General features: G+C 41.8%; 2 protein-coding genes across 3 annotated transcripts; one reads left to right on the forward strand and one right to left on the reverse strand.

Annotated features, from left to right (window-relative positions):
- Nucleotides 1-521: 521 nt before the first annotated feature.
- smpd4 (sphingomyelin phosphodiesterase 4) lies at nucleotides 522-12424 on the reverse strand. 2 transcript variants are annotated; one of them, XM_017714210.2, is made up of 20 exons: nucleotides 12320-12424; nucleotides 11789-11892; nucleotides 11626-11712; nucleotides 11015-11151; nucleotides 10448-10523; nucleotides 10257-10353; nucleotides 10096-10148; nucleotides 9710-9861; nucleotides 8273-8405; nucleotides 6491-6562; nucleotides 5090-5179; nucleotides 4129-4274; nucleotides 3903-3993; nucleotides 3683-3783; nucleotides 3340-3503; nucleotides 3032-3237; nucleotides 2583-2813; nucleotides 1574-1705; nucleotides 1343-1471; nucleotides 522-1235 (listed from the first exon to the last, which is right to left on the reverse strand). In XM_017714210.2, exons 2-20 carry the CDS (start codon nucleotides 11831-11833, stop codon nucleotides 912-914), a joined length of 2466 nt encoding a protein of 821 aa, XP_017569699.1. In that variant the 5' UTR covers nucleotides 11834-11892; nucleotides 12320-12424; the 3' UTR covers nucleotides 522-911. The 2 variants fall into 2 exon arrangements, with proteins under 2 accessions (XP_017569699.1, XP_017569706.1); XM_017714217.2 differs by lacking the exon at nucleotides 5090-5179 and having other exon boundaries at nucleotides 912-1235.
- A 1171-nt stretch (nucleotides 12425-13595) lies between these two features.
- exd1 (exonuclease 3'-5' domain containing 1) lies at nucleotides 13596-15926 on the forward strand. Its single transcript, XM_017713422.1, has one exon. The coding sequence runs from the start codon at nucleotides 13802-13804 to the stop codon at nucleotides 15392-15394; it is 1593 nt and encodes a 530-aa protein (XP_017568911.1). The 5' UTR covers nucleotides 13596-13801; the 3' UTR covers nucleotides 15395-15926.
- Nucleotides 15927-17229: the final 1303 nt, after the last annotated feature.

Here is a 17229-nt window from a genome sequence, read left to right on the forward strand (position 1 = left end):
TCTCGTTTCCACACCTTTTTAACACACGTTAATAAGGCGTGGCCTCGCATTATTTTTATTTATACAGGATATCACCAAAGGGGCTCTGTATGAAACACAGAGATGAACACAAACCGAGCAACACAAACTAAACCACTTTTAAAGTAACTCATTACAACACAAACAGGGAATTCCTCTGATATTTCAGATTACAAGGAAAATTCAGAGTTTGATGCCTACAATGCAAACCTTTGGTAACACTTTGTTTGGATAGTCTGCTTTAATTGGGGGTTAGGTGTCTTGCTCAAGGACACCTCAGTCATGGACTGTCAGCACTGGGGATCGATTCAGCAACCTTCCGGTCACAGGGCCAGTTCCCTGACCTTCAGCCCACGACTGTCCCCCCAATGAGTTCCTTACAATAAACTACAGACAGCCAGATCACTGTTGGATTTCCTAAAGACCTTGTTACACTTGGAAGATTCAGATTGCGCACTGCAGTTTCTTTTCAAGCACAATGATGAACCCAGTTCAAGTAAGACTCGTTTCAAAAGGTTGCTTTATACTGAAATCAGTTTATATCCAAAATTCAACAAACAGGGACACTCATTAGGTATTTTTGTTAACACTGAAATGTTGAAAAAAAAAAACCCGATGCATTTGAACATCCATGCATGGAAGTGTACCTTACATGGACAGCAAGATTTATAAATGCAGCATCACACTAACATCTGGATTTTGTCATCAGTTAAAAATGTACGGAAACAGATAAACAAGTGAATTTTCCTTTTAACTAAAAAAAAAAAAAAAAAAAGCCTGAAATCCCTTTGTCCTTGACATAATAAATACTCCTCTTAACGCAAACGCTTGTAAAAGGGACACTCCTTCATATTTACAAAATTAAAAAAGGACAAAAAAATTTCACTGGACAGTTAATGAGCTTTGAGTTTATCAGCAAACAGAACCAAAAGCAGCTCATAAACAAGGCCAATGACCAGTATGAGGGCAGTACTTGAGAGAAGACCAAATGAGAGTAGTGCAAAGAACAGGTAGAGCAGCAGCAGCAGGAGGAGAGTACGGTAACTGGCTAGCCCACGCAGACTGAGACGTGCCCGCTGGGGATGCCCTCTTGCCTGCCGGGTCACAGGACTCCTTCGTCGCTGCTCCACAATAGCTGAAGAACGGGTTAAGTAATGTCTACTAACTCGACCCAGCAAATCCTGCCGAGAGCACAGCGCCTCCATGTGATCTCCCATCTGTGTTTGGAAAAAAAAAATATATATAAGTTGACTTTAATAACTAGACTAAGGACAAAAAAAACGAGCACTTTCCAAAGAAGAAAACACAAGTACAACAAATGTACCAGATCATTAATAAAGGTGGAAAGTTTGAACAGCAGCCGGACCAAAAGAGCATTTTCATAGCTTCTAATCGGCTGAAGTTCTGGATCTCCTTGATATTCAATCGCAAATCGGCGAAGACCATTTATGATCTGCAAGAAATTGAATACAAACATGGGTTATTGAATTCTTCTAAAAAGAAACTAAAACTTAGGAACGGTGACCCGTTTTAAAAATGTCTATAAAAGTCAAACCTGCATCCGGCCCAAATCTGTGAGCACAAGGCCATTTTCACTCTGGATGCAATCAGGAAGCTGCTTGGACCCTCCATCATCTTCTGTACATGCCAGATTTGCCATCAACTGAGACAGCTGCCCTGAATTCAGCTACATGAATAAACACCACCATTAAAAAAAAAATCCAAGGTTACATTCACAAGCCTCATTACTTTAAATCTGATTTTTCTCAGATCCAATCTTTGGAACTTGATGGTTCACATTTGCATGGATAAGTGATACATATCGGTTACTAAGGTGAATGAACCTGTACCATTAAATGATCTGCGCACAATCAACTCAATAAAATGTAAATGATCCATGTACATAATGAACAAGTAAACAAGCAGCTAGGCATCATAATTTGCTCTGAACAGATTTCAGCTATTCTTAATTACAGTAAGATGCAGGAAAAATTGGTCAGATTCATTGCGTTTGCAGCATTTACTGGCACTCACTAACTTGCCACTGGGGCTGAATAATGGACCTTTTTCCTACTTAAATTGCAACTTGAGTTCAGTTTTAAATTACACTCTAAATTATATATATTTCAAGTTTTAATCTAGTAATGGAGCTCGTGAACTGGAAATCTGGCACACTACATTCAATGCATGTGCAGTGGGGAAAACACGTGAATTCTGATGTGACCATTCTCATTAAAGTTACATGGACATAATTCAGGTATGTATTTAATCTAAGACCACTATTGCCTTAGATAAGATTTGAAAAAAAAAAAAGTGTGTCCACTGATATCATATCTGTCACACCAAGACAAAAAAATTAGATCCATGCCACTTTAGCCTGGTAAATGTAAGAGAATCCAACTTCTGACTATCTATAACTTTTCATAAGTACATCGGGATTTATTGATTGCTTCTACACAGGAGAAAAAAATGGTCCAAGAATTATTTTTCATTTCATCAAACACGCCGTTGAAGACTTTTATAGCTTTGTGTATTACATGACCATAAGTGATCAGCAGACTGACCCGAAATATTTGACACAGGTAGTCCAGGGCTTTGTCTAAGAACTCGTGAGTCTTTTTAACACATTCTCCCATGTCATCAGCCTCTCCTCCACTAAAGGTGTAGCTGGGATCAGAGGAGCTCACACTAAACCATGAGAGGAATGAGTTGTTCGCAGCCGCTTCAGCAGAGTGATCCGATATTCGCTTGGCTGTCTGTCGGGCCTGAGCTATGATCTGGATCAGCTTTAAAACCTGCAGAAGATCAAAGTACAAACAAAGTACATAGTACAAACACAATTTCACAATCCCCTGCTCATCCTGACATCTGTCTCAATCTCAATGGTCCATGCAATGGTTTGTAAAAATGATTCATCATTAAAAGACTCATTTAGGCCATAGAGAGTCTTATACAGATTACCATTAGCAGAAGAAATACTAAAATTATTATTAATATCATTATTAATGCTCACCACTGCCCGCAGCTCAGTGCCAAACATCTGCTTGTACTGGCAATCCTGCCCTTCCAGGCCATACACATGACTCTTGACCTTAAAAACGGCATCTGTTCCTGCCGGCTGGCGAGAGGATAGGAAGCTGCCACTGTGTGCAGGTGTGAGGAAGACCCGTGGCTGCCGGTGGTGAAGGACATGCTCGGGCTCAAGGAATAGCTGCTCTCCTGAAACAATAAAAGGGCATTCAGAAAGGGTAATGCACAGCCTAGCCAAAGAAAATGCAGACTCCCTTGATTAATAGTCTCCAAATAAAATAATTTTTTTACCTTTGTGGATCATTTCTGACAGGTTTGGCTGGGCAAAGACTTTGGCTACCCTGAAGACCATCAGTGCATTTTTGGCATTGACAAGATCTGTGCGCATAGCTCGACTGAGGAAACCCTGAAAGAGCTTTGTGTACATGAGCAGATTCTCTTGAACAAAGGAAGCCCTGTTATTTATAAAAAATAAAAATAAAAAAAAAAGGATTAGGCCAGCAACATGACTGGACATGAACCTAAAGATATGTAACTGAAAAGCAAATTTTGAATATATTTGTTGTATCTCCATTTCTCTAATAAAAAAAAAAACTTATTTTACAGTGAACGTATCCACAAATGTAGAATTTACCATTTGTCAGGGACAGTTCTGTTTTGGACATCTGTCTGGGGATTGCTTTTCTCTCCAGTGTACCTCCAGGGCTGGATGTAACTCAGCCATGTTTCCAATACCTGAAAACATAAGACCAATAAGCCACCACCTTTCAGACATCTAACTTAACATGACAGCAATCAATATTAATGCATGTTAAAAAAATAAGACAATCAAGACCGAAGAGCACAACACTCACTGCTCTGAAAGAGGCATCCAGAGGCCAGTGACCAAAGCAATGCTGCAGGAAGACATAAAGCTTCTGCTGAACAAACCTCTGTATTACCACCCTGTGGGACCCCAAAGAAATTAATGCTTATTATTAAATATTACAGCTATTGCAAGCTGCACTCAAACCATCTCCCTTTATGACATAGTTATAGCTTCGATTTGCTGATAATGCACAAGCTGGCTGTGGTGCCTACCTCTTGAACTCTTCAAGGGGACTGGCATGAGAGTGGGTGGAAGGAGAGGTGGCCTGCTCCTGTTTCAAGCTGTTGGAGAAGGCATGCAGGTGTTTGACGAGCAGACGGACCACCAGTACATGCTCTTCTGTTGGGTTGAAGGGCTCCTGTTACATCATGCCCACAAATACATAAATCACAAAATTAATACTTGCTGCATCATAGCATCTGAAATGTACATTTTGCCATGAAAACTGTATAGCAGGGGTGTCAAACCTGAGTTCTTTCCAGGCCACAGCTCTGCAGAGTTATTGCTCTGTCCCATTAAATGCACTTATTGGCTAATTAGCATTCATGAGTTAAATTTAGTGTGTAAGAACAGGGAAAATAATTTCTGCAAAGCTGTGGCCTAGAAGAAACTTAGTTTGACACCTCTGGTCAGTACATTTATACTCTTGATAATAGGTTCAGTAATTCCATATGGCGTAATATTCTGAACCTAAAAAAACTTGTCAAACTTATTTGGTCATTAGTAAAGAACAGACAAAAATGCATTTGTCTGGGCAATTTAGGCATTATATTATGTGAAGTGTAGAAGTGTTTGTACACAGGCTACAGTTGAAGAGAAACACTGAACACAAACCACAAACACATAAGATGTCACCACAGCTTAAATAAAACAAACATGCATTTTGAGAAAAGAAATGAAATACCAGAAAAGCCTCTTACTTATCTTCAGCATCAAACTTCTTACATAACTTGAGCTCCACACCAAAAACAAATTTGGTCGTCTCTCCGCACGACTAATCATAGCAAGCATCGCACCTACAGGAACCTTAACTGTACCTGAAAGGTCATGTCTATTTCGCATCCCTCATGAATAACACCACTATTCCCTGGCATTCCATCAGGACCCCTGACTATTTTCCCCCTTACGTTACCTCCAGGAAGCCCATGGAACTGAATGAAAAGGTAAAAGTACTTGGTATGTGTGGAGGGTCCCAGAGCCTGGTGGGGCGGGGGGTTGGCACAGCATGCTGGACATATTGAGGCGGTACTGCAGCAACGCCAGCTGAAGGACCCATCACAAAGTGGGAAGAAGGAAGAGGAGAGGAGGAGGAAAAGAGGAGAGAGGAAAGGAGTAGGAAGGTGAACATGAGAATAGAAAAGAAAAAAGGATAGAGTGCAATCCAAGAGATAAGTTGGACGAAGTAAGAACCGAAATGAGGGTGAATAAGAGGGAAAGAAATACAAAAAAAAAAAAGAAAAAAAAAAAGGACCACAGAGACACAAATGCCATGAAAATTAGCTTGATGCAGTAATCCTTTTCACAGATCAAAGTCAATACTCACAAAGGCTTTGATGATGCCAAAATTATACAGATTAGTTAGCGATTCATTAGTTCATCATCACTAAATGATTCAGCGACTACTGTCATTTAGGACAGGTCAGGTTCAAAGCACAACAGGAAAAGGAGATTCTGCATCTTATTTATTTACTTTACAGATGAGTCATTTCTGAGGCAGTCGCCAATTTACTGTTCTACTGTTTGGATACTCCATCACTCTGAAAACTACTGAAATTGTTTTGTCAAAAATGCAAATGTATATTCTAGAGTAAATTGGCGATTACCTATTAACCTCTGGTAAAATGCATACGAAGGCAAAACATCTACAATGCTTAGGGCTGACTGGAGGCAGGCTAAATTTGATAAACACTTAAAAAGCTATAAAAGCAGACTCACAGAATAAAGTTCACCATAGCAGCTCAGAATCCAGAGAAGCAAAAAAAGCTTAAACAGTCCACAGCCACAAGAGAGAAACAGAGACCAAGGAGCCAACACAAGACGTCATGCTTAAAAATGCCTTTGCCCACATGACCAAAAGTAAAAAGGCAGGGGGAACAACTAAGCTGACTACATCATGGCAAGTCTTTGGAAGCTCCAACATCCAGTTCATAGCTTTATACCACAGCCCCTTAAAGAAATCTAATTAATCTACCAGCAAAGAACTGAAGAAAAATGCAAAGGGGTATGCTCTAATCAGCAACAAACACCCAGGCCCGCGTAAAGTTTGAGGGAGAAAAACAAAAAAACAAAAAAAAAAGGTTAAAAAAAAAAAAACAAAAAGAAAAACAACAAAAAAACAAAAAAACCAATAAGCTAGGCATTACACTATACCAGCAACTACAGACCAAGAGCAGACTGAAGTGGAAGATGCACTCTGTGTTTGCATGTGAATAAGTGTCCTCATTTAGCTTATGAAGTGGGTGAGGGATTCGTGCAGCGATGCCCATATAGCAGGTTGTAGGGTGGAGGTGCTCAGACAGTCAGCCGTGCGGTGGAGGAAGAGTGGTGGAGAAAAGAGCTGGGCTACACGCTTACCTTAACCTGAGGGGACTGTAGCTTCTGATACATCTCCAGAGAGTAGTGATGAAGCCACATCTCCACAAACACCTGCAGAGACAAACAGGAAGAAGCTCTGAACCCTCTGAAATTGGCTTGCTTTATCTTCCCTTTCCACTGTTAAATGTCAAATTATCATACATTTAAGCTTTTTCCACAGCAGCCGTAATACCATTTCTGCCTGTTTGTAAATCTATGCATGTTAAATGGAACATATTTAAACAGAAATGTGTGTAACTTACAAAACCAAGAGCAAACTGAATTATCATCTTTATAAGTAACTAAACACTTCAACATTTCTAAGTGTTTTTATTGTTTAACTAATTGAATTTTTTTCTGAAGCTGTACAGTTTTTTTTTTTTACATGAAGAATGCTGCAGTTGTGTTTTCACAGCAGGGGATTCTCATCCCACCCTCATCGCCCCTCATTGCTCACTAGCAGCTCAACGGGGTCACACTATCACACAGAGAACCAAGAGTGTTGTACTTAATATGACAGAGTTATGGAGAAAACATTTGAATTAATTATATTCATGCAAATAATGTGGTGCAGTAATCCTCATGTGTTTTCTACTCATGACAAATTTCTTGAGGTGGGCATATTGGAAGGGGAGGTATAACAAGATTTTATTGGTTAATTACTTGACTGAAATAAAATCTAAGATACTGTTAGAAGACCCGGATCACACTTTCATACAATAGCCTGTAACATCAAAGAGTCAGACTAAAGGTCTACTTCCTAGGGCAGTTGTGGGCTGGAGGTTAGGGAACCTGCCCTGTGACCAGAAGGTCGCCAGTTTGATCCCCTCGGCTGACAGTCCATGACTGAAGTGCCCTTCAGCAAGGCACCTAACCCCCAATTGCTCCCCGGGTGCCGTGGATAGAGCCGCCCACTGCTCTGGGCAAGTATGCGCACTGCCCCCTAGTGTGTGTGTTCACTAGTGTGCATGTATGTGGGTGTTTCTCTGCACGGATGGGTTAAATGCAGAGATCTAATTCCACAGTGTGCAAACACAGTGACAAATGGTTTTAAATTCCAATTCTGACCCAAGTGAGCCAAACAGAACTGTATAACTGTAGTATTGGGTTTCAGGCCAAGTTTGGACCAACTTTTTATTTTCAACTTTCCTTGAGTTTGTTTTCTAATGACATTAATAGTACATTTGTTTGCATTTGCCTAGATAAATGCTGTGCTTTCAATCACCTCTCTTGTACATATTATCTCCCTAATACTCCCTAGACTGTGCACAACAAAGTCAATCTGACCGTTAATCAAAGACGGGGGAAAAAAGAAAGCTTTCAAAATAAACCAAAGATGTTTTCATTGTGTAAATACGTTGACCTGGTCGCCAAGTCAAATTAAAGGCACACAGTGTTAAGCTTGTGATAGTACTTCAAGCTACGACAGCAGGAGGACTGTCACTCTGTCCCTTCAGTGACACACTTACCATGATGCAGCCAATCCCCTGTAGCTACCAGCAAGAAGACAATATCAATGTCAGAACACGTCCTTGCACCTTTTAACTCAGACTCTGCTACAGCAAGCATTTGGCTTTCAGAGGAGTGTGGAGAGCTTATTTTGTTCATTTTCTCCTCAAGCACTCGGTAAAAAAGCTAAGTACTTTCAAAACATGTCTGTAAAATATTATGTTTCAAATTTAGCAGTAACAGTGGGGTCAAGTCTCAAAGGTGTGGGTATGTGTTGGGTTCAGGGTTATACTGCATATCTGTGAAGACCTCTGTAGTTGCATGAGCTTTTACCTGCAAAAGTGTTTCAGATCTCCAAATCTCCTGAGCAGCAGGGTCAGCATTGACTGAGGGCTGATGAGAAATGTGACGCTTCAGTAGGCTGGTGCTGTGGACACCATAACCAACATATGGCACAGAGGGAGATCTAGAACACAGAACAATTCAAATCAAGTGCGTTGATATAATTTTATTTACAACCTCAATTCCAAAGAAGTTGGTTTACCACTGTGTTGCATCACCTTTCCTTTTAACAACACTCAATAAGTGTTTGGGAACTGAGGACACTAATTGTTGAAGCTTTGTAGGTGGAATTCTTTCCCATTCTTGCTGTTCTTCAGTTGCTCAACAGTCTGGGGTCTCCGTTGTCGTATATTGTGCTTCATAATGCGCCACAGACAGGTCTGGACTGCAGGCAGGCCAGTCTAGTACCCGCACTCTTTTACTACGAAGCCACGCTGTTGTAACGTGCAGAATGTGGCTTGGCGTGGTCTTGCTGAAATAAGCAGGACGTCCCTGAAAAAGACGTTGCTTGGATGGCAGCATATGTTGCTCCAAAACCTGCACGTACCTTTCAGCATTAATGGTGCCTTCACAGATGTGCAAGTTACCCATGCCGTGGGCACTAACACACCCCCACACCATCAGAGATGCTGGCTTTTGAACTTTGCACTGATACCAATCCGGACAGTCCTTTTCCTCTTTGGCCCGGAGGACACGACATCCATGATTTCCAAAAACAATCTGAAATGTGGACTCGTCAGACCACAGGACACTTTTCCACTTTGCGACAGTCCATCTCAGATGAGCTCGGCCCCAGAGAAGCCGGCTGTGTTTCTGGGTGTTGTTGATATATGGCTTTCGCTTTGCATGGCAGAGTTTTAACTTGCACTTGTAGATGGAGTGACAAACTGTGTTCACTGACAGTGGTTTCCTGAAGTGTTCCTGAGCCCATGTGGGAATATCCATTACAGAATGATGTGGGTTTTTAATGCAGAGCCGTCTGAGGGATTGAAGGTCACGGGCATTTAATGCTGATTTTCTGTCTTTCAGGGATGCTCCCTTTGTACCCAATCATGACACTCACCTGTTTCCAATGAACCTGTTCACCTGTGGAATGTTCCAAACAGGTGTTTTTGAGCATTCCTCAACTTTCCCAGTCTTTTGTTGCCCCTGTCCCAACTTCTTTGGAACGTGTTGCAGGCATCAAATTCAAAATGAGTGAATATTTGCAAAAAACAAAGTTTATTCATTTGAACATTAAATATCTTGTCTTTGTAGTGTATTCAATTGAATATAGGTTGAAAAGGATTTGCAAATCATCGTATTCTGTTTTTATTTGTTTTACACAACGTCACAACTTCATTGGAATTGGGGTTGTAGATACATTTCACAGCTCACCCAATGATCTCTAAACTAATGTCACTATGATCTGGCAAAGCATTAAAATACCTTGGAGCAGGAGGGGCCACAGATCCTCTAGGATCAGAGAAAGGAGATGGGGGCACATTTCCCTCTGTGGGTAGGAAGTGCTTGAGGTAGGCATCAACAAGCACAAAGTAAGCACTATCTGAACAGCTCCCATGCTGGCCAGGAGGGTAGGTCTGAAATTTCAGATTTAAAACTTCTTAGACAGCAAGCACATACACACACACACACACACACACACAATACATATATACACACACACATTTTATATATATATATATATATATATATATATATATATATATATATATATATATATATATATATATATATATATAAAAATAAATTACACACACACACACATACACAAAAGTGTTCAATTACATTTACTCAATAACAGACAAACCTACCTTTGGTACAATAAGACTGAAGGCAAAGTTGAACATGTAGTATTCAAAGGGATCTTGGAAAGATTAAGGAAGGACAACCACGTGTAAATGTGTCAGAATAAGATGCAAATCTTGAAACATATAAATAAACAAATGGTTTAAGCATTTACTAAGAGACATACTGAGTGTTAGCAGGCCTGACATAGGAAACTGAAGTTTGTTGTGAAATAGGGGGCAATCTGGAAGAACACCCTCCTGAATGGATGCTTTCACAGGACTCTGTAGAGAACACAGCAATGTTAATACAGCATCTTTTGTGCTAGAATATAGCACCAGATGTCTGCCATCTAAAGTCTCTATCGTTTGTACTTACTGGAAGATAACTAATTGGGATCTCATATTTGTAGTCCTCTGCCTGCAGCTTGTACACAAGCTTCATCATAGGGCCACTGTTGGAAACACATTACAACCCCTGTCATGTAAAAAGATTATGCAAAGGCTTTCTGTGCTATATTTTCTAGTGCAGGGCTGCCCAAAGTGTGAACCATGGCAAAAAGCCACCCCGTGAGGATCTTTGATTTGGCCTGTCAGAAAGTTACCTCAACCCCACCGTCTTATTCAATGAGAAAACAAATATGTTATGATTAAAACCATGACAGACATTTATTAAATACTTGTATTACTACTTATATTCTTTTGTAAAGCCATATTCTTAAAGTATTCTAGCACTAAATTGTAACAATATGCTAATATTAAACATTACATTGTTTATTCTTAAAACATAACTGCCTTCATTATTTCTACACTGCTGTGTGGGTTTTTTGGCCATCAGCCCACCAAATATACAGTATGCGAGTTTGGGAACCCTGATTCTAGATCAATTTCACACAAACAAACACTAAGAAAGGAACACAAAACACTAAGAGCATACACGGCTGACCTTGGGTCAAGGAAATCCATGACTGTGTTATACTCATTCATGCGAGTATGCAGAAATCGCAGGTTCCAGCCCACAATGACACCATCCAGGCTGCCAAAGATGCTCTCAACCAGCCAGGGAAAGACGGGATGCAACTCCTGATTGGACAAGAGAGTCAAGTTTAAACTAACCATGTCATGAGCCTCACTAATCTACATTTCCAACTTCGCTAAAACTTTAACCAACATGGGTAACTGCCCCTGAGCATGCCTCTCCTAAATCAAACCCAAACTACTACAGCACCAGACATACATTCAAATCTGATAGGAATTTTACTGCTGAGGTTGATTCAATTACAATTTTAACAACAAAATAAACCACAAAAATCACAACCCCTAGAATTTATAAGCAACGTCATGTCTTGAAGTTATAAATTCTAGGGGTTGTGATTTTTGTGGTACAGCAGGGTTTGTGCATAAGCTCCTGCCCACTTTGCTCCAATTATAAAGTGCCCAGATATCTGCTTCTGATCACTGACAGTTATTTCCACAAAGTTAAATGAGACGGATGAGACTGGAAGGGGACGTCTGCGGATAAAAGGCAACTCCTTGTGTGTATGCAGAGCAACTAACCTTAGCAGGATAATCATCTATCACTTTCACCAACTCCTGGCATCGCTGAAGAAGAGGCTTGTTGGTCCAGTCTGCCTTTAGGTTTGCCTGCAGGGGACGTGAACACAGTGAGTGGAGGATCTGCGGAACGGTCACCTCACAAAAGCAAAAACTTTATGCCTACCAGGAGAAAACTAGCGCTAGGCTGCTGCATAGCTGGCGCAGCCATTGCTGTCCTCGCTGCTGGTGAAGCGGCGTTGCTCACAGCCTGGTAGTCCAACAGCACACCTGAAGAGGACAGCGTGTTCAAAGCGTCAGCAGACGTTAATCAAAACACAGAGGAACAGCCAGCTAGCCAGGAAACCGCATGTGTAAAACAGGGTGCTAACGCGGCGCTCGCTAACTTCTCTGGGAGACGGCCATTACAGCCAGAAGTAACCAGAGGGGAAACTTTCCCACTTCTTCGTCCAGTTTAAGTCAGACAGCGCCGGGGAAAGTGTTCACACGAGCCACGCCGTTATCCAGCTAACTAATAAGCAAGCTAACATGGCCGAGCAGCGAAACTGATACTGACCATATTAGCTAACATTAGCTTAGGTTAGCCAGCACCATTAGAACCTCAGCCAAACAAACAGGCCAGGGAGGAAACCGACGACATGACCACTTTAAACGAGAAGGGAAGGAGAGCGGACGATGACGCCGCTGTGTTTATTACCCCGACCCGTTCACGGTGGAAGCTCCGCTCTTCTGCTGAACTCGGCGAACCGCGTCTGCAGCCACACGGGTTTGAACGGGAGGGCTGTGCTGTGGCGTCACGTCCTGTGCAGGACGCCGGAGCGTTCTGTGCAACAGCGACACCAGCCGGCAGCGCGGCGCGGCGCAGGACAGGCGACCTGAAAATCTGGCGTTTATTTCCCTCTTACGGAGCCCCGCTGGTGACATCCTGTATAAATAAAAAAAATAATACCACTTGGTAAGGCGTGGGGAATGAGATGATTAAGTCGTGACCACGACTTAGTACGGCGTGGGAACGAGATCGCGCCTTACCACATCGTGGCCACGCCTTAGGCTCTCATTCCCTCGCTTTGCTAAGTCGTGGCCACGACTTAATCATCTCATCATCAATGCCACGCATTATTTTTTTATTAATACAGGATGTCACCAGCGGGGCTCTGTACCTACCTTCTTTCTTACAGTATGAAAATATATCCAAAATTTCTTGATATCCGAAATCCACTCTGGAAAAAAGTACAACTGGTCTGTGTAAGTTGCTTTTAATACAAACAAAAAAGAAAATCTTCCTAGTAGAAAATATATTTTTTACGGAGCCCCGCTGGTGACACCCTGTATAAATAAAAATAATGCCTGGCCACTGGACTTAGTAAAATGCGGGAACGAGATCGTAATGCGTGGCCACGCCTTAATAAGCCGCGATCTCGTTACCACGCCTTACTAAGTCATGGGAACGACTTAATCATCTCGCTCAGACACCTTACTAAGTCATGGCCACACGTTATTTTTATTTATACAGGATGTCACCAGGGGGGCTACATCTATTTTAGCACATGTAACAGTAAGATTTGTTCTCACCGTCGACCATTTCAGTGTTTTTAATTCATTATAAAAGAAGGATAAACATTACTCTGGCCATTAGAAATTAATTTTAATATGGAATAATTCAATATTCAAAATTTATATAAATCACGAGTAAAATTTTGAATATTGAATTAAAATATTAAAGTATTAAAATATAGAGTACATTTATTTATTTGTTTGTTTGTTTTTTTGTTTACTACTCCTAGCATTTACTGGATCTAATCGAGTTTCTTCTAAAAATCGCGCTTCCTTTCCATTTTCTCCACACCGAGTTTTACACGGAAGCTTTTATTGTTTTTACTTTCATATTATTTTTTTTTTTCATCTCCAACCTTGCAGAAATGTATTATCTGAAAATTAGTGACGACAGAGCCTCAAACAAACGGACACCCGGGGTCGCTCAGCGGTCGTGCTGTATCGTGAGGCTGAACGTTGGCGTGAGTCCCGTTTGCCTTTTGCACGACGTAGTTGCAGACCTGGTTTCCTGTGGTTGACGGCTGTTCGCAGACGATAAACCCTGAACATTTGAGCTAGTGTTCAACGCTCTGCTCTCCTGTGAGAACTTTCATCTCCACTTAACGTCCGTCGAGCGATTTTTGAAATGGCGTCTTTGGACGACTACCATTTCTTGGAGGGCTTTAAGAGAAAACAAATAAAGCTAACTACGAGAGGCAGTACGTTCATTGGCGTCGTTCAGCGCATTAATCTGAACAAGACAATCATTCTCGAGGACGTGGTCGAAGTTAAAAGTGGTAGGAAGCTTCCCGGAGCTAAACTCTTCTTTGGACACGAAGTCCTGAACATAGAGTTTCCCAGCGTTTCCAGAGAAGACGACGAGGGCAACAGTAGAGACCACGCCAGCCTGGGGCGGCTGTGTGTGGCCGAGTTCCAGCCATACAAGCGCGGACTGATGCTGGATGATGAAGATGAAGAGCATGTGAACTACGTGGTGGTAGACGAGTTCCATGAGAAGTTTGGTCCTGCAGTGATGCACATTAAGAAACAACAAGTGGTTGGGATCGGAGCTGATGGAGTTGGTGTGTTCCAGCACGAGAGGCTCTGTTGGCTGCAGATTGCCACCAAAAACAAGGTCTACCTCTTCGACATCCTACTGCTTGGGGGTCGAGCTTTCAAGAATGGGCTGTCCATGATTCTGGAAAGTAACCACATACTAAAGGTCACTCATGACTGTCGCTGTATTGCAGGGTGTCTGTTGGCTCAGTTTGGAGTGAACCTCACTAATGTGTTTGACACCCAGGTGGCCGACATTATGCACTTCTATTCAGAGACAGGAGGGTTTCTGCCAGACAGGGTCAGCACGCTCCAGGAGGTGGTCAGCTTTCATCTGAAAATGCCCCTGAGGCACCTTTCTTCTCTCAGGATCAAGACCCAGCTCGCAAGGGAGGACAACGAGGTTTGGTATGTCCGTCCTTGCCCAGTTCCTCTGCTGAAGGTCATGGCCTTGTCAGTGATCCACCTGCAGCCTTTGCGTCTAGTGCTCCTGGATGCCCTCATGTCTGACTATACCAACCTAGTGGACTCCTACTTGAGCAGCAGCCAAGACGAACCTGTGCACACACAGCATATTGGCAAGAGTGTGTTGGAGCTTCCCAAGGAGCTGCGAGAGCTGGAGGTGATTAGGCAGGGGCGACAGGAGTGGGCTGTGAACCATTACCCTGTTACTGAAAATGGCCTTCTGGAGCGCTACAACGTCAAGCCTTCCTTGGAACCATCAGATCCTCAGAGTGTGGAGTGTCCAGGGCCAGAAGAGACAGCCTGCACTAGGCCATCTCTGCTAGAAGGTGAGTCAGCCCTTCTTAAGACATCTGCAACCCATCTCACCAGAGCTAGGTCAGCGGAGGATCTCACTGATTTCACAGCACTGGGTAGAGGGAAGCCACCAGATAAGGAAAGCGCCTCTATCACCACATCCGTCCCTGTGTTAGGAAGAGGGTTCACCGTATTGCCACCAGTAGAGGATCCAAGAGAACGTCTGCTGCACAAGGAAAGTGAGCTAGTAGTTCCTGATGGTCTGGATTCAGTCTCACAACCCATCTCCATCATGGCAGGTGTGGCCCAGAGGGGGTCCCATCCAGCTACTCCACTGTCCTTGGGCAGAGGGCTCTTCAACACGCCAATAAGCTTGGCCTCCCCTCGCGCTCTCTCCTTCAGTTCCTCTTGGAAGCCATGTTAAAAAAAAAGTTAATGGAAAGTTAATGGAGTGTCTGACGTTGTTTTACAAATCCTCTGCTGCAGTGTTTATTTCGTTTGGTAAAAAAAATGGTCTGACATAAAAGCAGTTATTTTGGCTTGTTAATCTATGTTGTTGCCTTTTGTTACTGTCATAGCTTGACCAAGGCGTTGAAGTCATTCTTGTAGTTCTAACAGAGTGACATTTAAAGCACTTGTTGGGTAAAACACTGAACCGTGGCCTGCCATTTCTCATTATTATTTTCATTTCAGATGTGCTAAGTGCTTCACTTGCTTGGAGAGTACATCTTAACCGCAGTGCCTCGTTGTGTAGGTAGGTGGCAGTGTTGCCCACAGAGTGAAAAAGCATTGCGTTTCCAGAGTTTAATCAGTTCAGTTAATGAGTCAGATTCTGATAAATTGCTTTGAGTGTACTGGAGTTACTCTGGAACATATCACGACACAGTGTGAGTCTTGTGATGCTCCCGTTTCCATTCTGATATCTCAGTACAATAAACATTTCACTTCACATTCAATGACAAGCCATTCAGTTGTCTACAGCTGCTCAACAGGAAAAAATTGACTTCGATGTTCTTTTCTTCTCTCACAGAGGAGCCTGAGTTTGTGACTGAAAAAAGAGATTCCATTATGAACCAATCCCTGAGGCATGGTCATTTCACAGTATAAGCTTCCTTTCACTAGAAAAAAAAAGCAAAAAAAAGAAAACGTCTCTGCACTTTAGACTGTTCTCCAAGTCTTTATGCCATTCTAAACTGTTAAGTGCCTATAAAAAAAAAGTCCATGAACAGGCACTTTACTGCATATAGTGCACCCCTGTTTAATTCAAGTGTATTCATCCTTCACAAATACCCTTGGAGCATATTGTTCGGCTGCAAAATCGCACAGTGTATTAGAGTTATTAATCAGTGACTGGTTAATTCCGTAACATTAAGTTTCAGCGCTTTAATCATATCATTTTATTGCTGTAATAGTCTAGTTCAGTTGCCTAGTGGATGCTATGGCTTTGATGGACATGTAAAATTTAATGCTGCTGTGTGAAGTCTCTCAGTATTTTTAGTCTCTTCTGTTACAAACTAATTTGCTTTGAGCATTTCAGTTTCAATGTTCGGGGGGAAAAAAGAAATTGGAAAAAAAAAATATTGTCAGCAGCGTGATAGCGCTGTGATGATGCAATAGATATATACAATATTGAAAGTTAACTTTGATACTGAGCTGTAAATACTTTGCTACTGTTGCTGTGCCTTTGCTTCACCCTTATGGGAATATGGAGCTTGAATTATGAATGTCATGGCTGGACATTTTATATAAGTGTAAATCTGTCATTGGGTTTTGTGAGGTGTGGGGGAAAAATTTGTGTGTGTGTGTGTGTATGTGTGTGTATGTATATATGTGTATATATATATATATATATATATATATATGTATGTTATATATATATATATATATATATATAAAAATATAATGTGTGTGTGTTATTTTTATGACCGCAGGCATGGCTGGAGACAATTCTCCTGTCAGGAAAGCTTCCCAACCCCACAGAGACTATACTGTACTGTTCTTTAGGGATAAACAAAAAAAGCAACAAAACAAGCTGTAATGCAAATGAGCAGCTTACAGTGTCTAATCTCAAGCGAGTTATGAAATGGAATGAGACAAGTGAGTGAAAAGTTTTGTCAGCACAATAACAGCCTTCATTACGCACTTGATGCTGCGTCAGTCAAGCTGATGTCATCTACAAAGCCACTGTCTACAGCAAAGAAGCCTGTCAGATCACACAAAGCACCAGAAACTTTGGTAATTAAGAAAACAGTTGATTAA

Source organism: Pygocentrus nattereri, chromosome 16 (genome assembly GCF_015220715.1).
Source record: "Pygocentrus nattereri isolate fPygNat1 chromosome 16, fPygNat1.pri, whole genome shotgun sequence".
NCBI lineage: Eukaryota > Metazoa > Chordata > Actinopteri > Characiformes > Serrasalmidae > Pygocentrus > Pygocentrus nattereri.